General features: G+C 35.0%; 1 protein-coding gene across 1 annotated transcript in view; it reads right to left on the bottom strand.

Annotated features, from left to right (window-relative positions):
* PPFIA2 (PPFI scaffold protein A2) overlaps positions 1 to 14,832 on the bottom strand; it is a 69,108-nt gene extending 54,276 nt beyond the window's left edge. The window contains exons 1-6 of the mRNA XM_010166673.2: positions 14,605 to 14,832; positions 12,990 to 13,136; positions 10,859 to 10,993; positions 1,733 to 1,816; positions 1,238 to 1,369; positions 254 to 316 (exon numbers count right to left, since the gene is read on the bottom strand). Coding sequence (XP_010164975.1) covers positions 254 to 316; positions 1,238 to 1,369; positions 1,733 to 1,816; positions 10,859 to 10,993; positions 12,990 to 13,136; positions 14,605 to 14,739 — 696 coding nt within the window. The 5' untranslated portion in view covers positions 14,740 to 14,832. The remainder of the gene's footprint in view (positions 1 to 253; positions 317 to 1,237; positions 1,370 to 1,732; positions 1,817 to 10,858; positions 10,994 to 12,989; positions 13,137 to 14,604) is intronic.
* Between the last annotated feature and the right edge of the window lie 1,294 nt (positions 14,833 to 16,126).

Raw genomic sequence — 16,126 nt, 5'->3', positions numbered from 1 at the left:
AACAAAAATTCCAGAGCCAATGAAATCAATATGAATTTTAGTATTGCCTTCCTGAGGCTAGGATCTCAACCATGAACTTAGTTCAGAGACCCTCAAAGGCTAGTTAAGAAATCTGAGTGATTAAAGGAATTATCATCGATGCCAGGAAGATTTTACATGCTAGTTGGATAATTAATACACCATATAAATACTTCCAAATAATAAATATTTAACTTTTGATAAAACCAGATAAAATTGTAGTATCTTATAGTACCTTGTCATGTAAAGATTCTTCTAGATTTTTCCTAAAACTTTCAGATTCTTGAATCAAAACATTCTATAAACAAAAAGAAGAAGAAAAAAGATAAACTAGAAAGAAATTAGAGATATGCTAAATATCATGTATCACCATATACATGTATCCTCCATGTACAAGTTAGCAAAGTTAAGTAACAAATGAGCCTTCATATTCACTGGACTTTAAAATTAAACTCTTTTAATGCTTCAGTTTGAGTAACATATTAAATTTAACACATGGGAAATAATCCAAATATGAAGGATGATGTTCTACCAAGAACAGCAAAAACTTTGCATTTTCCTTGAAGTGAACAACCGTCACACTTTTACACAACTATTTTTCCCAGGTTTTTCTTTTGGTAGGTCTATTTCTTGCTTTGTAAAACATTTTGTTTCAGTGATATAAACCAGAAGTGTATCGTCTGAGATGTTCTAATCAAACTGAAGGTGAATAACTAGGAGAGGGAAGGATTAAGGAGGGTGAATATAAAGGTCATGGGATTTGAATTTTGCATGTCTTCTGTGTCTCACATCAAGAAAACCCTGTAAATAACATTCCCTCTCCAAGTGGAGGTGCTCCTTCTCCTGTGGTGGCAGCATTTTGCTCTTCAGCAGGTTAATATATGGGAATGACAACACATCCAAAACATGGCCATTTCTCAGTTCTCATCCACTTTCTCTTACTGCCTCATACCATGTCATGCACTGGTCCTTTACAAGCTTTTCATCAGACTCCTCACTGATAAAAATGGGGACTCATAATATTCAGCATATCCAGTTTGCACTAGTTCTGGAAAGATCTTGAACTCTTAATTCAAGAGTTGAATGCGTAAGTTAGACCATATTTGTGGTCGTATTTGGTAACACAAAATCAGCATGAGGCCTCCCAATAAAAGTAGAACAGGTTGCACACAGGAAAATATTTACTAAGCTCAATTTCACACTGCCCTTTGCACTGTACCTTTTCCTCAAGTGCTGCCATTCTCTCTTTTAAATGTAGCTGCAGACGTTCATTGGACTCTGTCAAAAGTCTGTCTACAGTATCCGATAATCTTTTGTTGTGCTCCTCATTCATTTTTTCTCTTTGCCTTGCCTTTAATGTAGAATAGAAGAGACAGATTGGTAGGGTCCAAAATTAACCAGTACAGACTTGTATCATTAAAATAATAATAATAACAAAATGGCAACTGTAGCTATTTAAAGAAATTCCACAGGAAATGGAATTACAATTATTGATTAATGCACATTCATTTTTGTATCAGCAGAATACTTTGAAAGGTGCAACTAGAGGTAAACTACTATATCGGGATGGTTAAGTAAAGTGGGAAGATGCTGCCATCACTGCTATAAAAAAAATATTTACCAGTAGATAGATTTTTGTGCTGGAGTGCATAATGTAGTGCTATATTTGACAAACTAAAGAAAAGTGCACAGAAGTTGTCTGCAATACACATACTCTTTGAAGTTCCTGATTCTTCTCTTCAAGTTGAGCTTCTAAGTGTCTCATACGTTCCTCAATGTTTCCATGTCTTTCTTCTGCCTATAAAAAAATAGAAAGACTATTTTTGTAATTTAAGTGGCTTCATACGTTTTCATCTCAGTAAGGATTAAACAAAACATAAAGCAAGCTACTACTAACTGCAAACTTAGTTTTTTGAAAAGAAACTTTATTTAAACAGGCAGCTGAACAGCATTGCTTGAAATGTGTCAGCTACAAGGGCCTGTTACATCCAAGCATCAGCAAAACATTGGAGTTATTTATGAGCAATGAAATCAGCCAAATGTAACATGCAGACTGTGCATGGTTTGAACACAAACCTGCCATCGTAAAATTGTAAGCTCCTGAAGCACTGAACTGCACGATGGTTGATTATCAATAAAAAAAAAAATTAAAGAAAATGAAAACAAATCAGATGGATTCTATTTAGCAATAGAAAGTAAAGTCCAGTAGGACTACCTTCCTACGTATGGAGATCATTTCTTGTAGTTTAGCTTCCATAACATATTGATAATCATCAGATGAGGTAGAAGAGGTTGGATCAGACTAACAAGTCAAGGAAAAGGAGAGGGACAAAATTGAAAAATCAGAACTAAAGACACTGACACTGAACAGAACACAGCACAGAATGCTTAAAAGAAAAGTGTGATTGAAAATTTAATACTTTTAATTGACAGATTTTTATGTGGAATACTACACTGATATTTGGTGAATATGATGCAGTTGATGTGGAGAAACTGAAAATAATGGAATGCTAAAAAAGCTATCAACCTACACATGGAAGTTCAAGGTTAGTGATGGCTGGCTGATGACATACTACTACAGAGTGGATTCAAAGCAATACTGTCTAATCTATTTTATTTATTTATTTATTTATTTTTTAAAATCAGGGTAAACTAAACACCAGAACAGGACTCCGCGAGACCAGTGTCAGAAAGTTCTTTATAATTCTATCATTTTCTAGGAATGAAAACAATGCACAAATACTAAATCAATGGCTCAGTCAGTTACAGAACTGTGCAATGTTATGATCCATTCCCTAATTGCTAGAAAACAGAAAGAACGTCAAAAGAGACAAGGCTCAAGCTTTAGTATTCCATTTTAGAATACACTACATAAGCCCTCTTATCCAAATAAACAATAGAGTTCTCATCCCTTTGGAAGGATCCACCCTGGTGGATCTCTGGAAAATCAAGGTCACCAGATAAAAGAAGAACCTATAAATAAAAAATCATTAATAAGAAAGGAAAGTCATTACTGAGTATAGAAATGGTAATCAATCCAAAGATTCATTACTACTTCTGACAGAAGTTGACCTTTATTAGGTCATTTGTTGAAAAACATGAATATTCATGTTATTGTCATATCAAACAAGTCTATGTTATCATTCAAAATTTTTAAAAAAGCCCTTAAAAAAGGGGAAATGCTATATTGGATTTGTTGCTATGGAAACAGGAATGTGCATAAGGTGTATAGACAGGGCTACTGATGACTGAGTTGTGAGCTCACACTTGTCAAATGCTATTTCACTCTGTCAGATTTTCTCTCTCTCAAAAAGAGATCCTGAACTCCATCTTTACAAAAGCAAACTCTAATATGTACAAGAAATACTAATTTTACAACTGTATTTTTTCAGTGAGACTGTTTTTCATACTGTTGTCTATTAATGATTTATCAGAATAATTAGGAATAGATATGAAAGTAATGCCAGACGTACCTCATAACTTAAAACTACCTATAAAATAAACTCAGTAGTGTTATCAGGACCAAAAGATCAGATAGAAAACAAGCCTATGATCTAGAGATTTATAAATACAAATTGCAGCTTTTGATATGAAGACATTCATATGAGAAAATCCTGCTTTCTATAAATACAAGAATAATACATAGCTTTGAAGATAACTACTATTCTTTTCAGAGTAAGTAAACTCAGAAAATTCTGATTCTTGCAAAATTTAAGGAAAAGTCAGTACACTTTGTAACTAAGGTCATTTATTAAGCACAGTCATCGTTTCTGATCGAGAAGCAGGCGCATTGTGATGTCGTTGAACTTATTCATTACCTGATACTATTTTGTCTATTTACTAAGACTTGAACCAATGACAATCCCTTTATGATTTTCTTTATCTTATCTTTAAACAAACTAAACATATTAGTTAGTTTCAGCACACAATGCCAGTGCACTGCTTCCTCTCCCAATTGGATAAATAGAAAGATAAGGCTGAAAAATTCAAGTCCCTCTGATTGCAGAAAACCAGATCACGCTATCACTTCCATGAAGTAACAAAGCTTTGCCCTCCTCTGAAGAAGACAGACTTTTCTCCTTTTTGAGTCCTGGCTGCCCTACTGGTTCAAGCCCTTCCCTTAATGTGTCTTTAAGGGTCAGGAGAAGATTTGAAATCACCAAAGCTCTGAGCTGATGATAGAGAAGGCTTAAGTAATTCTACGTCTTTTGAAACAATTTTAATTGAGGGAGATGTAGAACCCATTGTGGGTATCATCCTACAAAATTAAAATACTTAGAAGCTTCATTAGTTGACTGCAAACTTTAAAAGCAAGTTACTTGATTTTTACTACTTCTATAGACTTAATTGTAGATTAATGAAAAATTTGAAGATAAGCAAACTAATACTTCTAGGTTAAAAGGGGATCTGATTTAAGTCTTGTGGTGCTGTCTGTCATAACCTGTCCTTCAGAAGCCAGTCTCACTAGCTATATAATATACAACTAAAAATAGATTTTCAGTCCAAACCGTGCCACACTTTATTTCTTAGCAGGAAACAGTCTTTTCAATGCATAAAATAATTGTGATATTAGCCCCTAACTATTATTTGAAAGAGAAACAGGAATGAATTTGTCAGAATTATGTTATCTGAATTCTTATATAGAAAACATTCTTGAAAGAACATTATTTTCTATTAAGATTCTTAGAGCTATCTAATTCTGTTATTTCAGAACTTCCTACTGCTTTAATAATTCAATAAAGTGTATGATTAAAATATAAATAATTTTGCATAAGAGTTTTCAGTTATTTCACCAAGAATATTCAAATGTTGATAGGTACATCCTTGTTAGAAAATCTTCTTGCATGTGTCTTTTAGTACCTGTACTTAATTTTCCAGCATAAAAAAAAAACAGAGCTGATCTCCACACTCATCTCCCTTTACATCTCTTTGGTAGGATAGAGACTTTAAAATTAATTAAAATTCACTATGCCTTGCAATAAAAAAGAAGTCATTATTCTACACACTTAAAATATATTTGAATATTTTATGTTTCCTTTATCTATGTGCATTTCATTTGTTTGTTCCTAAAGTGTTATTCTATATTACTATAAAAAAACCAAAATTATTTTATAACTAAGACATTAAACAATTAGGCTCAATCGCTTCTTTGGCAGAGGACAAGCACAGGTGCACAGCCTTAGTACCCACCCTGGGTTCTAATGCTATTTAGAATCTAACCCATGACTCCTACATGCCAAATGTATGAGTAGCCCCTCCAGCAGGGACATGAATCAAAAGGGAATCCTCTGTAAGGGCTAAGGAGACAGAAACACATGTACTTAGTCCCTTTTTCTCTCACTTTCAGAAACCTCCCCTGTAGACAAAGACCTGCAGTGGGAAAGAGCAGCCCCTCCATCTCCTGGTGTGCCTAGTTGGAACACACTCCCAAAATGAGTGGGATAACACCTCTTATTGCCCTTTACACTGAAGAAGGCCCCAGCATAAGTCTCAAAGAGACCCTTCCAGATAAAAAGACCTAGCAATTCAGCTATTCCTTAATGGATTTGAAAATGCCTTCTGCAGACTTCCCCAGGCCATACTTTTAGGATTGACACACCTTTAGTGGCTACACTTTTTTGTTGTCCACATGTGTTAGTCAGGCCCAGACACTCCCACCAGAATAGGCTCTTTGGGAGAGTCTGGGAGCCTACGATAAAGATACTGAATGTCTCAGTCTCTGCCTTGTGTCTTGAGGCATGAGGCAGAGGCTGAGACACCAGAGTTAGTCATGTTGCTGTAGCAGAATTTCATACACATGTGAGACAGAAGAGACAACAGTGGACTCTGAGGTTCATAACCAGAAGTTGGATTTCTTCCGATTTGCTTAACTTAAGAGTTAAATCAGTTAAAAACTTTCTAAAATGCACTTGTGTGACTACTTGCTTGGCAGATCTTACCCTACATTCCTCTCTCTAATTTACGACTTGCGTGCCTATTCAATAGTACTCTGTACAGAACGATTAGTAAGACACATGGTGCAGTATTCAGCAACTAGCATTTAAAACATTTAGCCAGCACATTCAGTTATAAATAGATTTGTGAAATTGTGTATCTTAGACTGGATTAAAAATATATGGACGAAACCTAACAATGTCTGACCCCTATGAGACACCAGCATGAGTCTTAATGCTCACTTTGCAATCTATATGCTATGAAATAGCAAAGGAATAGCCAGTATAAGCCAGTAATAGACAGGAAAATTTTGCTTTGAGGGAATATTGAAGCAGCTTGTATTAATGCTCTCTAACCTTGTTAAAATTCCACTGCTGCTCCTGCTGCTAATGCGCCCACAAAAAAAAAATGTTGCTTTCACATCATCTGTTGCTGTTGGCACTGCACATTTTCTAAGTTTTTGCATCTTACTTGAAAAAAAATAAAATCCAGTTTCAGATCCAGAAAGCACCTGTACAGTACAGGCGCTATGATTTTTCTTCCTAATGCTGAGCTGTAGGATTTTTCTAATGGTGCAAGCCAATTTCCACAGTTTAGAGACCTTGACTTTTGAACACCTGCTGTCCTCAGATTTTCTACTGGCTTCTTATGGCACACATTCCTTTGGCTATCCTTTGAATGAGTGAGTTATTCAAGACAAAAAAAATGCATTATTAAATAGAGTTATGCAACTGGAGGTGAAAATACATGATCATGGTGACTGAGTCACAACAGCTCACAAAGTTATCAGCTACTTGTTCACATGCTCACTTCTAACCTTCAAAAATATGACAAAATATGTTGGCTTAAGTCATGCCTTTTCCTGAGACCGAGCCTTTTAGTCACTAGATATCCACACATTCTTGCCCCTCCGTCATTTCCCCACTACTTTCTACACCTCATAGGTTCAGTAAACAACTCCTTCCATTTAGCTCTGTCAAACTTGTTTCTTACATTTCTTCCTCCTACCAGGAAAAAATCTTCTGTGGAAAGGGAAGCACAAGAACAGGGGTGGTTTGAGAAGACAGTACCAGGTTGTAAATGTGGAGTTTTCTTAGGCTTCCCTCCCCATAGAAGATTCCGCGCCCCCCCCCCCCCCCAGTAAGATTTATCAGCTTCCTTCTCCAGTTAACACGTCATCTTCTCTCTCTCTCCCTTCTTTTCAGAAAGGTTTCTGTCTTAACCACATCAACTTACGCAGAACTTCTTTCCCCACTTTGCATCCTTTTCACTGCAGACCTTTTTTCACTTTCTTGCATCTTCTTCCCTACTTAATACAAACCACACTGCCACAAAATAACCAATGTATCCTACTTGCCTCCAACTTTCAAGTCATCTTTTATCACCTTGAAAATAAGCTGAATGTATTACTATGCTAAATATGGTTTATTATTATTATGGTTTCCTCTTCTCCATCTCAGTGCTTCTCTAATGCAGCTAAAACCCACTGTTGTTATTTCTGGTGACCTGCATACAGGAGTGATGGAGTAAAATGCTGATTGCTGTCTTGTGATCAGAGAAGTGACATGGTACTTCTGTTGCACAAGCACCCAGCAAGGATAGTGACTACTAGTGAAAGTGAGTGAATAGAAGTAGGTGGATGCTGATTGTCTCCACTAGACCCCTCCTTGAATACATGCAAGGAGAAACAGTGTTTCACAGACGAACCATCTGAAGATTCTAGATGCTCCAATGTCTGTCCTTTCTGAGGAAAAAAAAAACGAAACAAACAAACATCTTACAGGATAAAGAAAGGTTTAGCTAATATTGGAGGGAGGTTCTTTCTACTACCAACTGCCTCTTCTCTGGGGCAGGCAAACAGCCTAATACTGTGAGAGTGAGTACAAGGTGGCTCAATGAGTCATGGCAGTCTAAATCTTGGGATACGTGCCAAGAGCTGTGTTACTTGTCATGACCAGACAGATACCAGTGCGATGGCCAGGCAGGACAGCACAGTACATAGGATCATGCTGTTTCAGGTTAGTCTGCCACAGGCTGACTAACCCTCCAGTTGCTCACCCAATGGGCAGAAAATGGTGAAAACAAAGCCAAAGAAAATTTCAAATGATTCAAGTAAATTTATGGGTACCTATTGAGTTCACCATATAGTCCAAACTTTTGAAAGTTCACTCCTTATGAACTAGTTTGGGCATGGAAAAGTAGCAAAAGACATTCACTAGCCCATATATATATATATATATGAAAGAAAAACAACTCATTTTTAAAACGGACACTATAGAAGGATCTCATTCTACATCCTTCTTTTGCAGAATCCTAACTCAGATTTATTATGAGGAAGAGTATTAAAAATTGAATGCAGAATTGTAACATGCATATTTTAAACTTGGGGGCAGTGGGAGGAATCACATCCAAATCTAGAATATGTTTGTTCTGTTTTATCTCCACATGTAAATAATTGGTCTTATATTTTACAGTGAAGCAGTCATGGTTTCCAGTAATCCAATGCTACTTTCCTTAAAAAAAAAAAAAGGAAAACATATTAGGCTTAACTCACCTCTTTCATATGATTGCAACCCCATTAATCTCAGAGAAGCCACTTTCATACAAAAGAAAGGAGAATCAGTTTTGACTTTTTTGCAGTGCAGAAAGACTAGCTGATTCAGGGGGCTCATCTTTTCCTTAGTATACATGGACATGCAGTGACCATAGCTCAGGTAGGCAGACTTAAAGTAGTCTGAAACCAGCTAATTTGAGCCCTACTGGCAACGTGTATGCTGGCACAGAGGTTAACAAAAGCAAAATTAATTAAGCATTATTCAGCCCCTTGAGTAGGACTTGCAGCTCATTGAATAGCTAGTGTTGTAATAGCATACCAGCTAGCTAATTTAAAGCTACTTAAGTAAGCTGCAGTGACTACAGTGTCAACCTTGGTTCTGAGCTACATTTATGTGATACATTAAAAGAAATGGACTTTAAACTTCAGAGCTGTCAAACCAGCACTTTAACAAGCTCTACACTTTGCAAAGATGTTATATACAAGATAGATAAAACACAGGCTTATTTGTGCCATTGGCCGAATTCTGACATTCTTCTTCATGTCACGTATTCCAAGAAGATACAATTTTAAATAAAATAAATTTCTTGAGCTTTTCAAGTAATCACAGAGAAATGAACAGAACTGGCATTACAGTATAAAATACTTGGAGTTTCCTGCTTGGCAAAAACTTTGATAAAGTATATCAAAGTGAAATGAGGTGGAGTGTCAGCTCTGTTCACAGCTCTCTAAACACATCCCATGAAATAATGTAAGAAGACAAACAGAGATGTATATTGCAGCTTTATGGTCACAAGAACAACAATATCTCATGGAAGTCCCCGAGTTCTCTGCATGGTTGAAATGGGATTTCTTCTTACAATATTTTTCATTAATATATGTTCAAGGAAAAATGCAGTTGCAAAAAAAAAAAAAAAGACATGCTTGAGACTGCAAAATACTTACTGGTGCCTAATTGCTGGAGAAATTATTCAGGAAAAATCCTCTTTAAATAGAAAACAATATTTTTCAGCTACTGAGGGCATTAGAATATGTGATTATTTGGTGAATCAGAAACAACTGAAAAAAAAAAAAGTTAAAATGCCAAGGGATTGCTCTTATGTGCACCTGAGTTTTTATTAACATGTAGTGATATTTGTTTGGTATTTCATGTAGCTCTCTTTTTGCTGATTCTTCTTTTTTCCCCACCATTTTCAGTCTGTCTTTCAGATTCCCACCCATTCATATAAACCTAAAGTGGACAGCACACAATCTTGATTACTAGATAATGATCTTGCTTTACTAAAATAATAAAAAACCCCAACTCAAATCCCCAAAAAGCTTATTTTTCTTTCTTTCTATTTCTTAACTAAATTACTTACAAATCAGACTATATTAATGAGCTGCTCAGCACTTAAGCCTTCACTATAAATGGAAAAACATGAAAACTGAAAAAAACCCCATCAAATTTAAAAAAGGCTAGGCATATAAATAGCTGGAAATATTCCTTGGTAATAGAGAAAGGAAAGCTTAGATAAATCAGAACAATATGTAATACAGTCTCTTAAATGCATTTTTCTGTATTTTTCTGATTTTAAGAGATGACAAATAAACATGCTATCATTATATGTCTTTATGAAGTTGATAATACCTAAGCTATAGTACTAACTACACGCACACCTGAAATTATATTAGAGGCCAACTATGAAAATCACACTACTGAAATTTATTTTTATCTTCTTATTTTTCTGCAAAAATGCTATCATATAATAAATTTATCAGAAAAAACAGTTTGAAGTCCTCTCAGGGTTTCACATTTGTCTGTGCAGATATATGATACAAAGAATTATTCAAAACAAACCTTGTAAGTATGTACTGCAAGTTCTCTTGATTTGTGTTTTACAAATGATCCCAACTGCTAAGATTTGATTTTATAGCACTTATTGGAATGAAAATAACTGTTGTTTCATAGTTTCATATATATGGTATATGAAAACATCCAGAACTAAGTAATTGTAGGAATAAGACTTCCCTCCACCCCTCTCCCCTTAAATTAGAAACTCTTACACACTGAAATGAATCCTCCTAGGGTAAGTAATGTTCAGATGTATTGGAAATATATGACTCCTTTGTAAACATAGTCTAGGCTAATTTACAGATAACTACTTTTCCTATTGCCAAAATACTAAGAATTACAAACATTGCATTGAGACCATTCCTGGTTAAATGTGTGGCACATACTTATCAGGAAACATTTTCTTCTTTCTAATCAGCCTCATACTACTTTTGTTTTGTCCTTGAGGTGAGGAATTGTGATGGAAATTAACGTTAAACAAAGGGGCTTCTAAGTGAACCTATTTCTTAGGGAAGTACCTTAGTCAGAGCTGCAATTCTCTGAGCCAGTTCAGCCTCCACTTCAGGTAAGGTTTCAGCCTTTCTCATCGTCTGCTGCAGTTTCTGCTCAGCCAGCTCTAGACGTTCTTGTAGCTGTCTGTTTTTGTCTTCCAACTGAAGGCCAAAGATAGATAAACAGGTATAAAAATTAAATCAGAACTGAGATTTTCTTTCAATTTCTTGGGTATCAGGGAAGTGATCAAAATTCACTACACAAGCACAGATAGTCCACAACCTAGGAATACTTACTGGAAAGGTATTAACTCAAGCATGGAACCATGTAGGCTGCCAGTCTCATTAATGATGAGTGATTTGAGGCTAAAGGATCACAAGAAGGTGAAGGAAAGGAGTTGTAAAATGGTACAAACGAAGATGAGCAAAAAGCTCCTCTGACTGATGTGTTGTTTGACCAAGCAAAGTAAAAGTATTGGTGCCAGTAAAATGAGAATTTTCTAAATAGAAATATTGAGTCCATCTCACAGAAAAGTTTATGTATGAGCTAAAATGGGACAAAAGGTCAATTCCAAAATGATAGAATTCCCAGCAAAGTTTCTGAACAAATTGCCGAATACAATTTTCTGAACAAATGTCAATCATATATTAGGAAATGTTAAAACTGACATTTCATTCATGATCATATCCTGGTTACTAGTTGCTTAAAGTTGCCATGATATTGTTCATTGTGAAGCTACAATTAAGTCTTATTTCACAGAAGTGAAACTGTTTCCTCTGTGATAACCATTAAGGAGAAACAGGAGGACTTTTGATAACTGCAGTGTTTTCCAGCATACTGAGATGCACCACATGATTAAGAATTTTTTAATGGCTTGATAAATGTTACCTGTGTTCCTGTTCATTCCAGGCAATAGAAGACGTCATGAAAAAGGAATGTGCTTTTAGATTCCTTTTGAATCCTTCAAAAGAATGAAAAGGTAGGCTTTTCACATCACAGTGCTGCAAGCCTACTTTAAGTCTGCTTGTATATATTCTAAGCCCAGTCCTATTGATCACTGCTTTGAGGAGGCAGACCTCTGCAGCACAGCAAGACTTACATTGGCAGCAATAAAAACTCAAAGGACAGATGAAGGTACCTTACTTTTCTATTGCTGTGTTGTTTGGGTTTTTTTGTTTGTTTTGTTTGTTTTTCTTCCCTAACAATTGAAGATACTGCTTAAAATAGTCAAAGGAAGCTGGCAGAAGCTGGAGAGTTTGAGTTCTGATGCTATAATTTCTTTGAAGAGGTAGTCATATACATTCATACATATATACATATATATATACACAGACACACATAGAGAGGGATGGGTGCATGTGTGTGCAAATATATCTGCATACCATCATAGAAGCAGAGATTATCAGATCACACAGGCTTATTTCTATAAGAATTTTATATTGTTTGAGGACACAATAGATGAAAAAAAGAAAGAAGTCTGATACTGAAGCTGAGGAGCAATTTCATTTTTATAGTTTGAATTTTATTCATTTCATGTTAGCTTTCAGTTTACATTGTACTCTTCAAACCTACAACCCATTTTTTTTCTGTTCATTTTACATTTCAGCTTTTGGAATCACCATGGAAACAAAGTACCATGAGAGAAAACTGCACAGTCATGTTATACTCTTTTCTAAAACATATTCACAGACAGTTTAGATTTGTAAAATTTAATTACACACTATTAATACATTAAATTATTAGAATATATTCTATGCAAATTTTTATCTTTCCTGCAGAAGGGCATTTCTTTTGCTTATACTATTTCTTTTCATTTTTTAAAAAAATAAAATTCAGAAAATTGTTTAATAAGAAAATATAATCATTTACTTAGGGGATATGACTGCTCATTTATGGAAGACACTATCACAAAACACGGTTATTTTCCAATGTTGAATGTACACATTGAGTTGGTATTAATGGTTGCAGTAGCTCTTATGAAGCTTAGAGATGCTGAACAACTTTTTAGACTTAAGACAAACTTCAGTTTTTTAGATTAACTAAAATTAAAAATGAACAGATTGACCTAATGGAAACCTCCTACTGTAGATCTGCCTACTTCTTTGTATTAATTTTCATGGTGTATGAAAAATCAACTGACTAAAGCAGATACTGCACCTGACGTAGGATGGCTTCCTTGTTCGCCAGTTCATTTTCCAGCTTATCATTCATGTCATGTATGGAGGTGGATTCTCTCTGTGCACTGAGGTAGCGCTTCTCCAGTGTAGTTATTCTTTCTTCCATATCTTCCTTTTGTGCCATTGCCTAACATGACAAAAAACTATCAAAAAACCATGCTACGTAATTTTATACTAGTTTAATTTTCATGTTAACAATAGACAGAGATGTAAGGTATGCTCAGCAGTAATTTTTCTGTTTTAAAGAGAATTTATTTCCTTTGTGATTTCTTGTAAATATATTTAAAGCAGAAGTTGTTGAGTAGAGCTAACAGAAATAATCCTCACCTTTTAAATATTTTTCCAGTTTCTATATTTTTCAGTGCAAAAAAACATAGCAAATACAGCTCACATTTACTTTTTAGTTTCTTAAACAAGAGCAGGCATGATCAGAAAATAGAAAACCTGGTATAGTTACATGAAAGTAGAAACATAGAGCAGTGCTGTGGGGAAAAAATGTATACACACATTTCTATTCTTATTCCTGGGTCCTGCTAAAATTTTATGCCAAAGTACATGTAGTAGACAGCAGGTGACAGGTCCTGAAATTTCAGGAAAACACATGACCACAATGTTGGATACATATCATAACCATAACATATGGGAATGTTATCCATCTATGTTATGGATAAGGATTTCTTTAAAACCTTGAGCTGTTTTTATTCATGTATTACAAGCTGGCCTCACTGAAGTCAATAGCTATGATTTAGATTATTAATTAGTCTGTCTACTACATTGTTTATTTATATTAAATTAATTTTAGTGAAAGTAGAAAATTTTATTAGTTTTAAACTTGTGTCTGGCTCTTGAGAAGACTTACACGTTGCCACATAATCTTTCACAATGAAAATATTTACTGATGAGCACGTCTTGCTGCTTGTGTTTTATTACATTATGAAAGCAGCGTTGAAGTAAGTGAGATTATTTTTCAGGTAAGACATAATTAACATATAAATTGATCCAAACACCTAGTCTTAAAATGGACCATATCCAGGTGATCCTTTTGCATATCGCTGGAGAAAAACCATAAAAATAGTAATTGCGTATGTAATTCACTAAAAACACACCAAACCCAATTCCAGTATTTTTTAACCAAGTTACACAATACCAAACAACACTTCTTGTTGCAGAAATTTAATTTTCTTCATTGGGAAGACTATCTTTTGTGGCAGTATGAAATAATGAAGACGAGTACTTCCACCTTTACTAATACCTTTCACAGCATGACCAGCTCCTCTATTTAACAGAGTTCATCTTAAAAACCTGTTTAAGTTATTTCAAGCTGAAAACTTGCCAGAATGCACTCTAGTAATGCTAAAGCACAAAAGAGTTCCTCCTATCCGAGTTGCACATATACACACCCACTTTTATGAATATGGTTTTATAAAGAGATTTCTGGTACTATTTCTTAATGTAAATTTTGTGTTTCCTATGTATAGAGGCTTTTATCCATGCTGAACTTTTGCCTTCTGTATTCATTGGCCTCTATCAATTTGTATTGGGTATCACAGCTACAGCAGTCAAGAAATAGGACGTGAGTGTGGTGAACTCCTTACCTCTCTTATGTCCCTCTGATATTTACTGTTCATTTCTTCTGTTTTAATGAGCTCCTTTCTGGCAGTCTCTGCTTCCTGTTCTACCTCTCCCACCCGGGAAGACAGTGCAGCCAAACGCTCCTTCATTTGTGCCATTTCATAGTTTTGCTTTTCCAGTAGTTCCTGAAGTTCAACAACTTGACTGGCTTCATCATTTGAGTCTATGGAGCCATTTGATAGGCGCTGTTAATGGAGAAGTGACATTATTTATTAGTTATCTTTAATGTGGACACTATCTAAAGAATTTCTAAAGCAAAAATTATTTTAAAAATTACAAAATCAACTAGAAAAATAAAAATTATGGTAGATGAAGCAGCTGTAGTTATTAAAAATTGCAATATATTAGTATTGATTCATTTTAAGGGATTCCAGAATCTAACATCACACAGAGAAGTGAACATTTACATTAAGACTATTATAGAAAAATAGCTTTAGTTTGACATTGTGGTTATTCAAGTACAAATTGCAACAATACTGCTCCTAGAGAGCACCAAATTACATGCATACATCTTACCTAAACTCACACAGCACTTAAACTGAATCAAAGTCTCTTTCATTTGCAAAATAGGCCATGCTGCAGACAGGAAGCAACGCTAATAAATCACAAGTTCACTGTACCAGAAAGTGTTTAGAGTCTGGACAACATACTGGTTAGGTCTACATGAGAAACAAGTTCTGCTGAAGTAATTTGCATGCTCCTGAAAGCCCTGGTATGAATACAGTTATAAAGAAAACAAACCAAGAGTCCCAAACTCACATTGCATTTGGAATATGATCTCAGGAATGAGATTTATATTGCAATAAATGTTTTCAGGAAAAAAGTGGGTTCACTAGCAGGACTTGCTGGCATTGCCTCATTATAACAGGTTAGGTCACACTAACCTTTTCCAGCATAGGCTAAGCCATGGTTACATACAAATTTAATTATCTCATGTCAAAGAAAAGAACAAGTAAAAATCAAAATTATCTGATTTTGAACTATAACATGAAAAAATAAAACCAAAGTAGCCCAACCTGTCACTAACTTTCTTGATTAGGTGCGACTTTATCTGTTAAATTTATATTATGCTGTATGGGAACACAGTATTTTACTGTAACTGACATTTTAAATTAGTTAAGGATCTCAGAGACCATCATGCAGGAATATTGGTCCTAAAAGGTGCTTGTTGTCCTTCAGATGGCAGGGTATATAGCAATGCATTTATTAAGTATTCTCAGGAAGATGTGAGAGGAAACCAAACTTGCTTTCATTAGCACTTCTGTATTATTATTGTCAAAATATATTCATACCAAAATAATCTATCAAATTTAAAGAACATTGCTTAATGGCTTTAATAATACTCTTCCCCCAATCAGCCATAAAATGAACTCAGATCAAGACCACCTGCCACTCTGTGAATCATTGAATAAAATTATTTTACTCTAAAAATCACCACATCAAATAACTCAGTTCCAAAATTGCTTTCTCTATACTAGTTAATCA

The sequence above is a fragment of the Antrostomus carolinensis genome, unplaced genomic scaffold, assembly GCF_000700745.2.
Source record: "Antrostomus carolinensis isolate BGI_N321 unplaced genomic scaffold, ASM70074v2 scaffold5204, whole genome shotgun sequence".
In the NCBI taxonomy this organism is placed as follows: Eukaryota; Metazoa; Chordata; class Aves; order Caprimulgiformes; family Caprimulgidae; genus Antrostomus; species Antrostomus carolinensis.
This window is presented reverse-complemented; position numbering and strand designations above follow the sequence as displayed.